At 39.0% G+C, this 13970-nt stretch overlaps 1 protein-coding gene across 4 annotated transcripts in view; it reads left to right on the top strand.

Annotated features, from left to right (window-relative positions):
• Positions 1-10235, top strand: part of ATP6V1H (ATPase H+ transporting V1 subunit H) — a 129089-nt gene extending 118854 nt beyond the window's left edge. For all 4 annotated transcript variants that reach the window (XM_054498296.2, XM_054498295.2, XM_054498294.2 and 1 more), the window contains one exon: positions 9878-10235. In XM_054498296.2, the coding sequence (XP_054354271.2) occupies positions 9878-9938 (61 nt within the window). In that variant the 3' untranslated portion in view covers positions 9939-10235. The remainder of the gene's footprint in view (positions 1-9877) is intronic.
• The last annotated feature ends 3735 nt before the right edge of the window (positions 10236-13970 follow it).

Below are 13970 nucleotides of genomic sequence, written 5' to 3'. Positions count from 1 at the left end.
TCAATGGTCAGTGCCCTTCAGACCAAATTGTTCATATATTATGCTTTTAGGAACATCATTAACATGCAGTTTGAAACTTGGAGCTCTTTATAAAGGAGGACATACAAGCAAGTCATCATACTCTGGCATTTTTCTCCCAGCTGTTTTTGTCTGTCTCCCTCTCCTTTCTTCTTTCTCTTTGTTTAAATTGTGCTAATCTCCCAGTTGGGGTAGATGATAGTATTACGTGGTCCTAATGTATTTTAACCTTGCTGACTGTCTTTTTGGGCGCTCAAGATTTTCTCTGTCGTATGTTGTTAAACTTTATTTTGTTGGTTCTGTCCTGATATCACAATCTGCCTTTCTGCTCATCTTTGTGTAAGGGAATTAGATGGGGCATCCTAGATGACAGATTAGCTGTCAGGTGGAAATTGAGTCAAGACTGCTGCATGCTCAGACAAACCACAGACAAACCACTGAGCAAAGTGTCTTTGTCCATTTTCTGATGCTTGTAATAGAATACCTGAAACTCGGTAATGTCTAAAGAAATGGAATTTATTTCTTACAGTTATGGAGTTTGAGGAGTCAAGGTTGAGGGGCTGCATCTGTTGAGGGCCTTCTTGTTGGTGAGGACTCTGTAGAGTCCCGAGGTGGCACAGGCATCACATGGCCAGGGGGCTGAGCGCCCGCTCATGCTAGCTCAGGTCTCTCTTCCTCTTCTAATAAAGTCACAGTCCCACTCTCATGATAACTCGTTAATCTATTAATTCATGAATGGATTAATCCGCTCATGAGGGCAGAGCTCTCATGACCCAGTCAAGGCCCCTCCTCTCAATACTCCCACATTGGGGATTAAATTTCAACATGAGTTTTGAAGGGGACAGATACTCAAACCATAGCAGAAAGTTTCAGAATTCCAATATTTGGGAAAACATATTAGTTCTATTGTCATATGTCTAGATTTATTTAAGTTTGTAGGTAAGCTGTTACCTAAATGTATTTTAAATCCAGGTTGACTGATCTAGTCACATATACTTGCATTAAAGCCAGTGTATATCTAGTATAGGTGCTGTTATTTTTTTTTTTTCTTCCAGACAAGGTTATGTCTCAAGGATAGTTATTTTTGTTCAAGAGAACAGTAATCGGAAGGATAGGTTCATCTAATGATGTAACAGAAACCCCAAATACCATGACTTAAATGAGAGAGAGATTTGTTTTTATCTTACATCCAGGGGTGGGCTGGGCAGACCAGAACTAGACATGCGCGGAGATCCAGACTTCTTCAGCTCAGCCCACTGCCGTCCCTGGGGCGTGGCCTCATCCTCTTGGCTGTCGGGGTGGGGCGGGGAGGAGTGGGGAGGAGGGAGGGATGTTCCAGGCTGTGGGGAGGCTCCTGGAAGTTGCCCCTCAACACTTCCACCTTATACCATATGGCCCTTACTCAGTCTTCTGGCCATATGTAGCTGCAAAGGAACCGGGAAATGAAATCTTTCCTCTGATAGGCTATGTGGCCTACTAAGATGAAAGGGTTCTGTTATTGAAGAAGAAGGAGAGAAAAAGGATATTGGGGAACATTTGCAATCTCTTCCCCAGGAGTTATAAATCTATACTCGTCTGTACTACATTATAAATAATTGCTTTGATTTTAATTCTTAGGTTTTGGGGGGCCATATGACCTACCTCACTGGCAGATAATTCAGAATGCTGTGGTTGGGCTTGGGTTTCCGGACCTTTTAATGCCCTTCTTCCTTTCAGAGTTTGAGAAAAGTCTTGTAATCTCTTGTTTGTAGGTTTTTGAAAGTTAATATTTGGTAATTCGGATGGCATAGGCATTGCCCAGGATTTTTGTTTTAATGTTTGAAATGTTTAAGAAATTAAGACAACTGAAGTAGTTATACTACTTTTGTTAGCTTACTTAGAAAATAGTAAATTGTAGATTACATTTAAATGAAATTTAATTTAATTTAAAAACTGATTTTTGACAGAGGGGGTTGGTGATAGTAGGTCCATTCATCACCTACTTGTAAAGTTTATATTGGATTTACAAATTTAAACAAGTCTACCTTTTCCGTTTACTGTTTTGGGTAAAGCTAGAGCTAGATGGTTCATCCCACGGTGAGGCAGCAAGCGCATGCTGCGTTGTGACCCCATGGGAAGGACTCACGACCACGTGACCACGTGGAGAGCAGGCTTAGGCCTAGGAGGGTTCTGGGCAGAGAGGAGATGGGTACTATGAGCAGAAGGAGGAAGTGGTGGGGAGAGCTGTGCATGCAAACACATCCAGGTAGGGAGATCCCCACCCAGCTGGGGAATTACCAGACAGCTGGAGTCTGTTATGAAGCCAAAATAAAGTTGGAGACATGAATAGTGGCCACATCACAAATTCATGTTCTGAATTCTTTCCTGAAGGCTGTGGAAAACCACCGAGGGGTAAAATAACAGTGTCATTTTAGCAAGGCCATTTTAGAGACAGTGGTTGTGGGGAGGGTACTGGATTTTGGATTGTAAAAGACTAGAGGGAAAAGACCAGTAAGGAGATCGCAGATCCAATCCAGCCATGGCAAGAGGTGGGATCAGGGGTGAGGAGGGTGGGAGAGATTCAGTATATGGAGGAGAGAGGATCTGTGAGACCTGGATACCAGTTGGATATGGAGGAGAAATCAGAGGGAGGAGGCCAACAACTTCCCAGGTTTATCCTTGACATTCTTAGTTACCAAACAAAATCACACACACAAATCAAAAACCTCTGTCACCTTCTATGTAGTGTGCCAAAGTTGTATAATCTGCTTTATTCTTTAGCTCTGAGACTCATTTCAGGTGATTATAATTCATATTGAAGAAACATCTGGCCCACGTGTTGTGGTTTGTTTTAGTTTTTGCATATCTTGTGGGAAAATGGATTCTCTAAAGAATAATTTTGTAGGCTAGGAGATCCTTCAAGTATAATTATAAAGCTGATTTAATTCACTTTCTACTACATATTAAAACATTGAACTAGTCTTCTAAAATAGTTTCTTTACTGTGGATTTAGTTGAGCTTTCTTATGTTATACGCAGATTCTAATAAAAAATAACTTTAAATTTTGTTTGAGCAATTCCGCAGTTAGATTATGGAGTAGTTGGTAGGTTTAACTGCTGAAGACTTTGTCTCTACTGCTGTTGCATCACATTTTCCTTTAGGAGAAAGATGGATCTTTTCCCAGGTCTGACTGTCCTGTAGAACTCTTCAGCTACCGTTTATTCAACAATCATCGATCTCTTAGTTTATACCAGGGACTGATCTGAAAACTGGAAAATGATAAATGGGACACCGTCTCCACTGTCATATGCTCTCAGTCTTTCTAAATATAATTTAAGAAAAAGAGGTCTGCAATAAGTCTTAAATGTGGACTTTGCTTACGTGCTATCTTTGTAATAAATAGAAAATAAACGTTCTTATTAGAAGTCCTCGTAACTGCACGGGCATTTCTCCCACACTGCATGTTGCGTAACTGGATTTGTATGTAGTGTGGTTGGCTGGGGTCATGCCCTGTGTTGTGCAGGTTGCTTTTGATTATAACTATTTGCTGATCAGGAACCAGCATTTAAAAGGTAAAGGAGTGTTTGCTGCCAACTCCAATGCTTTGAGTGGCTCAGTGCGTTGCCTGCCCATCATAACCACACGTTGGAAAAGCCATGAAGCACAGAAGATGCTGCTGATCTGTGACAGAGCTGGTAGTAGCAGGGGAAGAGGACAACTCTTGAGCATAGCCAGAGATAAAGAAACACACACTTTGTTTAGTGGCATTTAGATTTTACAGCTTGTTAAAAAGAAAAATAAAAAGATTTGATTAGTGGAATTCCTGTAGGAAAAAATAACTTTGTTATTGCAAATTTTACATAAATTGCTTTTAGAATACACTCTTTAACGCAATTTCTTTTAAAAGGGACATTTTTGTTTCTTAGGACTACAACTCCTATATAGACTCTAGAATAGACTTTTAGAATCACTGATCTCTTTTTTTTTCCTTTTTAATTTCATGGATCACCTCTTTAGGGAGACTGCTAATCTATTAGTCTTTGAATTTAGATGCTGTTAGAAGGTGAAGTGTCTAGTGATTATGAAAATATGTTTGAGAAAATAAATTGAGGATTTGCACTGTGATGTTCTTAATCTTTTTTATTCTCCCAGCTATACCATAATATGTCTCCAGCCAGTGAGAGGTAGAATAATGTACCATGAGGTAGTACTATTAGTCGTTAAAACTGTGAATATTGAAATTAGACTTGGTATCAGTACACTCCCCACTAATCTAGTTGTCCTAACCTTACAACATGTCAGTTATCATTGCTAAACTCAAGTTACGTATCTATAAATGGGGGTCATCTGTACCTTTATGGGTATTCTTGTGAAGAGTACATAAGAAAATGTATGTCAAGCAGCTAGTTCAGTGTTTAGTAACTAGCAGGCACTAAAAAATGGTACATATTGTGATGTTAAATACTATTTTTCCTAGGCTGAGATAAAAATGCTGTAGAAAGAGTTGGACGATACAGTACTTACTCTTGGAATTTAAATGTTTTTGTAAATTAGATACAGATGAGAGAGGACACTGTGGTTTTTATATGGTTCAGTTATGTAGGAAAAACAAAATTTGTTTTTTTTCAGTTCATAAAAACAAAGTTTGCTTTGTGTTCAAAATCATGATAAAAGCCAGAGGAATCGCTAAATTTATAACTAAACTATAGTGAGTTAGCATTAAAGAAAGCAGAGCTGTGTAAAATTATTGATGATTTATTTTTCCCCTTTACCAAATATAAATCTGTATTATAAACAACTATAAAGTTTATATTTTCTAAGATAAATTGTGTTTGTTTATTTAGAAAAGAATAGTTTGTTAATGATTTATATTATACCAGCTTGTTCTCCAAAACAGGATAGGTAAAGGTTAAGAAACATGTAATTATGACTCAGTTGTAGTTTTAATGATCATTATGACAAACCCACAGAAAGAAGTAGGCTATAGAATTCCAAGAACATTATGATTTTAGTTATGAAAAATTTGCACACCAAAGGAAGACTAGAGAAAACAGTACAAAAATGCTGCTAACAATGGGTTTTCTACTTGGCTTTGTGGACAGGCAAGGCCAAAAAAGGAAAATAAAAGAGACTTAGTAGTTTTCATTAACTGATATATTTGTTAGTAGAAAATCACTTTTTTCCTATCACTAAATTACACAGCTGAAGTTACCGTGTGTCAAGTTATATAGGTAAAGTTAGCATGTTGAAACACTATTATAGTCAGTGTCTTCAGTTACAGTTTTAAAGAAACATTTGTAATGTTTGAGTCTTTAAGCAACTAAATACACTGTGAAGGTAAGGCATTTGATTAGAATGGGTAATGGTCTTCCTGTTGTTTGAAGAGTTACTATAGCTAAGTAAGTGCTTCCTGGTGCCCTAGCTCCTAGCAGAATAGAAGCTAGATAGTCAGTCACCTTCAGAATGCCCCGTCAAGCTTCAGCCGCCTCAGTGGTGCCTTGTGGGAAGTGGAAGTCAGTTTTTCAGTGTTTCTTCATCAGATGTAAACTCTTTTGCAGCAGTATGATCTCTTTTGTGAGCTGTTTATGTACTTGGGTTTTTAAAAAGGGGAGTAGGTTTTCAGACTGCCCTTTTTTCAGTTTCAGAGATGTTGAGATCCCAGGAGTTTTCAGGTGTGGATGAAGTTAAAGAGAAGAAAAATATTGCACCTCACAAATTTTGCATCTTAGGTGGCAGAAGCAAAGATTTAATGTCACATTCCTATAGATTGCTTGTACAAGTCAGGCACCTTTTGACTGAATTGTAAGTTGAAATTTTATTGTATTGATCTTCATGTATAGAGAGAAAGGGTGACTCAATACCCAGATTAATTCACAAAAGATCTCCTTGCATCCTTTGTTCTAGATATATTATTATCCCCTGAGGTAAAATCTGTACTGGTTTTTCCTTTTGCCTGACAGTAGTGTAATTTTAACCTGAAGAAATTTTTCACACCCACTTGTTGTTTTCTAATCTATGAAAATAGGAAGTGTCTGCCTTCTGCACCTTTCTGAGCTCTTACTGGAAGCCAGGCAGCCCTGGAATAGAATAGGACCAAAGCCTTGAGTAGGCGCTTTGCTCACTTAGCTTTTGGGCAAGTTAGTGAAGTTTTCTGAGGCCCTGTTTCCTCTTTTGTAAAAGGGAGAAGATATTAATAACACCCAGCTCACAGGGTGCTCTAAAATGAGAGGGGAGAATGTGTGGGCATACCTGTGATAAAGCTTCCATGGTAGCTCGGAAGGCGGTGCAGATGGCAACAGCCATCCTGTGTTCCCAGCTTCAGGCCCTCGATGCCAGGACCCCCTGTGCCTGGCACAGAGGATTCAGAGCCAGGCTCGTGTCCCCCAGTCTTGGGAATGTTTTCATTGACTACATAATGTCATTCGACATTCAGGGGAGCAAGCTATAATATTTTATAAGCTGGCCAGATGTGGTGATCCTAGCACTTTGGGAGGCCAAGGCAGGCAGATCACGAGGTCAGGAGTTTGAGACCAGCCTGGCCAACATGGCAGAACCCCATCTCTGCTAAAAATACAAAAATTAGCCGGGCGTGGTGGTGCGTGCCTGTAATCCCAGCTACTCGGGGGGCCAAGGCAGGAGAATCACTTGAACCTGGGAGGCGGAGGTTGCAGTGAGCCGAGATCGCACCATTGCACTCCAGCCTGGGCAATAAAGTGAGACTCAGTCTCTAAAAAAATAAAAATAGAATAAAATACATAAAAGCCAAGTTTGAAGGAGTGGATTTTCCCCAAAGTTCGTATAGGTTAGGTGTTTTTAATACCCTTTTCAGTGGAGCCACAGTTCAGTTCTTCCTGGTATGTTAGCAAGCCATCTAACACCCCACATGCCGTAACAAACAACAATTTCAAGAAAGCTTGAGGAGGAAATTGGATTCTTCTTTCCATGAGTCCTGTCTGGACTCTTCTCTTGCTGGGCTTTTGGCATTTTGACCTGCAATACTCAAACCAGGCTCACAAAGTTCCACCTGGGGCCCCTGATGTGCAGGTTCTTAGTTGGACCCTTTTTCATCTATATGAGTCCTTGTTCTTCCCCCAAATCCAAATTACATAAACTCTCAACTAGGCAGAAGAAAGGAGGTGCTGATTTTTCTATGTGTCACGTACTTAGGTCAGGAAGAAGTGGATGCCTCTGGGCTACCTTGTATGTACGAATAAACAAGAGTGAGCCTGGCCGGGTGTGGTGGCTCACGCCTGTAACCCCAGCACTTTAGGGGCTGAGGCAGGCATATCACTAAAGCCCAGGAGTTAGCGTCCAGCCTGGACAACATGACGAAACCCTGTCTCTACAAAAAATACGAAAATTAGCCAGGCATGGTGGTGAGCACCTGTAGTCCCAGCTTCTCAAGAGGCTGGGGTGGGAGGATGGCTTGAACCCAGGAGGTCAAGGCTGCAGTGAGCTGTGATCACACCACTGCACTCCGGCCTGGGCAATGGAGGAAAACCTGTCTCAAAAAAAAAAAAAAAAAAATTGTGTAGGAGAGGATGTTACCTGTAATTTATATCTTTGACCAGGAAGACAAAAACGAGTGGAAGATGGTGGGGTGGAAGCCATGGCTGCATGTGTCTTTACGTTCTCTGCTGGAACAGCCCACTTGTGCTGGGTTTTACTGTCCTACTTTAGCCCCACTTCAAGAGTTTCTTTTGTGAAGAAATCAATTATCTTCACCACTTGTTGTCTGCTAAGTATTAGTGAAGTATGATATGGGGAATGAACTACCCTCAGGCCTCTGGAAGGGATGGAGCAGGTGGGAGCCTGTCTGTGACCAGATGCACAGGACCCTTTGTGATAACTTACCAGTTCCCTGCCTGAGCTCCTGGAGGCTTTCCCATACATTCTTAACTAGTCATTTTTGGAAACTTACATTTACAACTTGGTCCTTGACATCGGTGCTTTAGGGAGAGAACCACGTCTTACTGTCATTGAAGAGTGGCACAGTGTCTTTGAGTACACTTTTAAAATGTTTTCTAAGGCTCCACACTAAAGAGTCTAAAATTGAAATATTTGAAGACGTCCTTAAAATGAAGCATATCTAACTTCAGGCTTGATTTCTTACATATATGTAGGAAAAATATATTTATAAGTTCTGGAAATGTGCCATAAATATTATTACCTCCACCACCAAGAAAACAAATCTGTGTGACCACAAATGCTCCCAAGTTGCAGGCATTCCCGGAGGAGCAGCATTGATAGTGACTGTAAACTCTTGTTTTTCCTGTCTAACAAAGATAATAGGATGGCTTCCCTTTCAGCCTTTGCATGAACTTAACTTCTGGCTGGAAATAAGATCCCATTGTCTAAATTATGTCAGCGTAGTTCCTGGTAGCACAAGAATATTAAACACTTTAATGTGACATCCAAAATTAATGAGTCAGTTATAAGAACTTCCTTGAAGGATGGAAAAGATCATAACCCATTTTCATGTCCTGGGACGCTTCATTCAGTCTCATGGTATTAAAAAATGAACAGCCTTTGGGTTGGGGGGGGTGCGTGACACTTTACATGCTCTGGGCCACCAGTTCCTCCTTCCTGCTGCTCCACCACTGCGTGACATTTCCTTCTCGTCCTCATTCCCAGTGCTTCTGTCTTTTCTGTCTTAAAATCTTTGCTGCTTTGGCCTAGGCGGCAGTAGCAGGGGGAGAGCAGCGCAGGTGAAATGCTTGCCCTCTTCTGGACCACTGTGGAGAGAGGCAGAGTCATATTTACCTGTGTACATCGGTGGCCCCCAAAGGTGATTTCTTGGCGATGCTCACACAGTTGATAGGCGATAGGCAAGAGACGATGGCATTGATAGTGTACCTGATGCTTGCAGCCCAGCCAGGGCCTCCATACCCAGCGCCTCCTAGAGCCCCCGTGGGAATACCCGGGAGGTTATGGAGCTGGAATGTAAACCCACGCCTCTATTCTAAAACTCATGCTTTTTTATAAGAGGAAAACTTTTAAATAGTTTTTTCTTTAAAAAGCCTCTTTTTCTTCTTCCTAATTGGTTCTAAAACAAAAGTTTAGGCAAGTGCCTCAAAGGAAAATAGGGACAAGATTGTTTTCTGTCCTGGAATTCACAGTGGTGTCTGTGTGTACTTTAGAGCTAAGTATGCACATACTGTGGGCACATGCTTATTTTCTGAATGAGAGTGCTCTTAAAGGATTGGGGACCACTGCTCTGAGCCCCAGTTACCCCATCTGTGGAGTGAGTGCTGCTACTCAGCTCCTGGGATTGTTCTGTGGTTCTGGGCTGACCATCTCTGTGTGGGCTTTAGACTGTGCTGGTGCAGAGTGAGTGCCCCAGACCAGTAGCTCCTGATGGTGTGGGGACTCCCAATGCTACTTTTGGTGATTTATTTTCACGTACTCTTGTGTCATCCCAGGGTGAAGATACACATATTCTCTAACAGCAGGACATTTGTTTTTCATTTATGAGGTCATTCAGAATCATAATTGAGGTGATTTTGAACTTCTTAGGTTGCAGAAGTGGCAGTAGCAGTAAACAAGACCTTTATCTGAACAGGAAAGTAGTCTTTCCCCAGGAAGTAATTACACTTCCTTGTAATCACCTGTTTGTGTAATCATAATAACTTTACAAGTTATTCATAAAAATACAAGAATGACTAGTTTGTCTTTGTCATAACTTGTGTATGATACATGAAGTAGAATTCATACAGCACAAGTACTTTTGAAAATTGGAAAAGTTTAATTTTCTAGGACTTTTTTATTATTTTTGGATGTTAAAGTAAGTATATATGACAGTGCATAATGTGTATCAATTTTGGAAGTGATTCTTTGCTATTGAAATTCTCATTCCCCTTACTTCATTCTTATTTTTTAGGGAATACCTTGGCAAGCAGCTCCAATCCGAGCAGCCCCAGACCGCTGCCGCCCGAAGCTAAGCCTGCCTCTGGCCTTCCCCTCCGCCTCAATGCAGAACCAGTAGTGGGAGCACTGTGTTTAGAGTTAAGAGTGAACACTGTTTGATTTTACTTGGAATTTCCTCTGTTATGTAGCTTTTCCCAATGCTAATTTCCAAACAACAACAACAACAAAAAAACATGTTTGCCTGTTAAGTTGTATAAAAGTAGGTGATTCTGTATTTAAAGAAAATATTACTGTTACATATACTGCTTGCAATTTCTGTATTTATTGTTCTCTGGAAATAAATATAGTTATTAAAGGATTCTCACTCCAAACATGGCCTCTCTCTTTACTTGGACTTTGAACAAAAGTCAACTGTTGTCTCTTTTCAAACAAATTGGGAAAATTGTTGCAAAGTAGTGAATGGCAAATAAATGTTTTAAAATCTATCGATCTCTGTCGATCTATGTCTCTGTGCAGCTCTGTTCATCTATATATCATCTGTGTATCTACACACACAGACACTGCAGCTATTAGTAGTAGCACAGCTTTAAAATCTTAGTTTTTAACATGATACTGTGGTTCAAAAGATTTGCTTTTGGAGTTCAGTAAGAAGTTTTAGCGTTAGATTTATTTTCAATACTTTTGTCCTTGGTTTTTAGTGCCTTAAGTTTGTTTTGTCTTAATACATTTTGGTTTAAGCATTGCCAATATATATTTTATTCTCTCCCCTTTTGTTTCTAGAACCACATCCCTTTAGCAGTACATACGTGGCATGCAGGCCTCCTCTGAGGCTTTTGTTTTTTAACCCATCAGCTGATCTCTCTGAGTCTCATTTTTCATTCATTTTCATGTTTTTTCACTATTTATTCCTAGCAGTTCTGTGAAGGTTGAGTAGATGTGCTAAAGCTAATAAAACATTTATTCTAGTAAGTTTTTTCTCCTATAGAAAACCACTCGTAGAATCCATCTCCTGTTTAAGAATCAAAGATTGTCATTTTCAACATAGAAATCCTGTGGAAGAAATTAGTTAAAATGATGGATAAATTAGTCAATGGGTTCATATGACTTGAATGATTTTCCTTAAAGGGGTTCATGTTTGCCAGAATAGAGGTAGTGTGATCGAACCAATTTTTTCTTTTACTAAAAGTTTAAAAATTGCTTATATGTAGTTTACTTTTAGAAACATGGAAAATCATTAAATAGAACGTTTTTCATAGTAATTACAGATACTACATTAGCAGAAGATCAATTTTCATGTTAATATATTAATGGTCTGTAAAATTTTTAGGATTTTAAGGCACTCAATTTCTAGAAGTCCTAGTAACCAGAGACACGGCCATCTTCTGAATTTCATAAGAATACATGGATTGCTTGGTGTCATAGTTTCTGATTTTAGTTTCATTTTGCACAGCCCTATAGTTCTAAAGTAGAAATCAGTGACAATCATTCTTGTAGAAAGTATTAGTGCTTTAGTTCCTAAGAAGTGCTTTTGTACATGGGAAGCATGTAATCATGCTTTAATTATTATCTCATATGTTAAAATTAATTCCTTCGAGGTACCTTTTTTACACCTTAAAAGGTGGAAAAGGTTACACCTTAAAAGGTTACACCCAACTTATAGAGCATATAACAATCATGAAAGCAGTCACTTTCATTTTTCCTTTGCTTATCAATGTTTTTGATTAACATTCAATGCTTAAACCCTCCTTAAACTATAATACCACCTACACATTCAATTAAACTGCAAACACCTAATGGAGCACATTTATAATATGACAAACCAAATCTTATAAATTGCTTATGAGTCAAATACAGGTAACTCGCCTAGGGATACAGGTAGTAAAAATACTGTTAAGCATTTTTAAGCATCTTTAAATCAGCCTAAACAAAGAGCCCAGTTATTACAAAATGTGTTATTACACCTGTGTAAACACAATTTACACAATGTGATCAGTATAGGATTGTTGAGTTTCATTTTCTCTGTACTTACTTTGACATTTTCCTTGGTTTCATAAGTCCTCATCTAAGCAAGACCAGGACCGGGCATTTCAGGCCAGCCACGGTTAATGGAGTAAAACTGCTATGGATCGCAGAACTGAGGGTGACACTTTGTGGTGACCATGTGAGGCTTTCACAGGGGCTAAACAACAAACCTTGAGACTGGCAGTCTTAGGACCTGGGTGTGACAATCCAGATGCTGGTGGGGTACATTTCTTTTTGTGGTCAGTCTCCACCTGCCCCTGCTTTTTTTTTTTCTTTGGTCAGTTGGGTTAAAAGTCCATGCTCTTCGACTGGGTTTGAATCCGTTACCTACGTGTCTCTTTTTTGCAAGCCAGTATATGAGGGAGCTTTCTAAGTTCTTGGATATTGCTCATCTCAGTGATATATACAACCCTGAGTTAAGTGTTATATGCCTTCTCCAATAGGAAGCAATTTCTCCCCTTTCTGTCTTAAAATTCTGTTGTGTCTCATTGTCCCTCTGTTCTCAATTTGTCAGGAATAATGTCACTAAAAATACACTGGGGAAAAAACAATGTAGAGTTGAGGTATTGTTTTATTGGGTTTTTTTGTTGACGGCATAATAGGTTATACAAAGTTTACCAGAAACCAAACTAAATAAACCAATTGCTAAAATATCCAATCTCAGAGGAATACATAGTACCTTTTAAAAAGAAAACTTTTGATTTTTAGATTTTGAGAAGCATACAGACATTCTTATAAAAGGGAGAATGAAATTATATCTTGCTTTCTTAGAAAACTCTTATTTTGGGTCTTGTTGATTCTAATTCTTATTTTGGGTCTTGTTGACTCTAATTTTTGAAAAGATGCATGTTTTAAAAAGATGCACCTCCCGTTGGCAGGTGAAGCTCATTCCCACACATCGTTCCTAGCCAGGCACAAATATTAAATTTACAGAATGTCTCCAATTAAAATTTTTTTTCTACTTTCTATTTAGCCTCATCAGAGTAATTGGTGTTAATTTTCATATAATTAAAATTTAAATAATTTCTAACCTCTAGCTCTTAAATCTTGCAAAGCACAGATCCAAATTTTGATGCATTTGATTTATCTGAAAATTAAAAGTTCTCTGTTCTCATTCTTTGCCTTTGAAAATAAGAATATTTTAGACTAAATTTTGAAACCATTCAAAGTTGGTAGGTGGCAAAGTTACTTCCCAAATATGAACCTTGTGATGAAATCTCTTTTTAGTTTGAAATTTCTCTCATTTTGCTGTACAAAATGTTCTGTTCTGGTTAAGAGATGTGCCTTTAACTTTCTGAACAAATTTCCAGTGAAAAAGTCAGTGGAAAGAAGAAGGAGCTATAAATAATTTTAAATTCCTTCAACATTGTATGCAAATCTGACATGAGTTCCCTTCTCTTTTAGTTCTTAAGAGTGTTGATTACTCTTCCAAAAATAGGATAAAAGTGGAAGAAACACTTCCTTGATTGAAGGAATACTAGTCTGAGATGCTTTTATCTTTCAGTACTATGTAGACCTGTGTCTTTTTCCCTTTACAAAGGAAGAAAAAATATATCCAGGAAGTTGGTTGAAAGAATCAATCTACAAAGAACACCAAATAATAATGTTTGTAACATGCAGAAATAAAATATTTGACAATAGTGCAAAGGTTGCATGGTGAGGCAATGAACTTCTGCTCTTGTAAGACAGCAGATTACATTAGATAGGAAGTGATATAACAGGGATATGAAGTAGACTGTGATGAGTTAGGATACGTATTTAATTCCCTAGAGCAACCACTGAAACGATAAACTGAAATTACAAGGTATAGCTAGCTATAAAGAGCCATTGGTGGAGATAAAATTGAATACGAAAAATACTTGATTAACCCAAAAGAGTGCAGGAGAAGAACATGGGAGAGAGAAGACACACAGAAAATGAGTAGCAAGGAGGCCGGACATGGTGGCTTACACCTGTAATCCCAGCACTGTGGGAGGCCGAGGTGGGTGGATCACCCGAGGTCAGGAGTTCAAGACCAGCCTGGCCAATGTGGTGAAACCCTGTCTCTACTAAAAATACAAAAATTAGCCGAGCGAGGTGGCGGG

This window comes from Pongo pygmaeus, chromosome 7 (genome assembly GCF_028885625.2).
Source record: "Pongo pygmaeus isolate AG05252 chromosome 7, NHGRI_mPonPyg2-v2.0_pri, whole genome shotgun sequence".
Taxonomy (NCBI): Eukaryota; Metazoa; Chordata; class Mammalia; order Primates; family Hominidae; genus Pongo; species Pongo pygmaeus.
The sequence above is the reverse complement of the archived record's forward strand: the minus strand, read 5'-3'. Positions and strand labels throughout refer to the sequence as shown.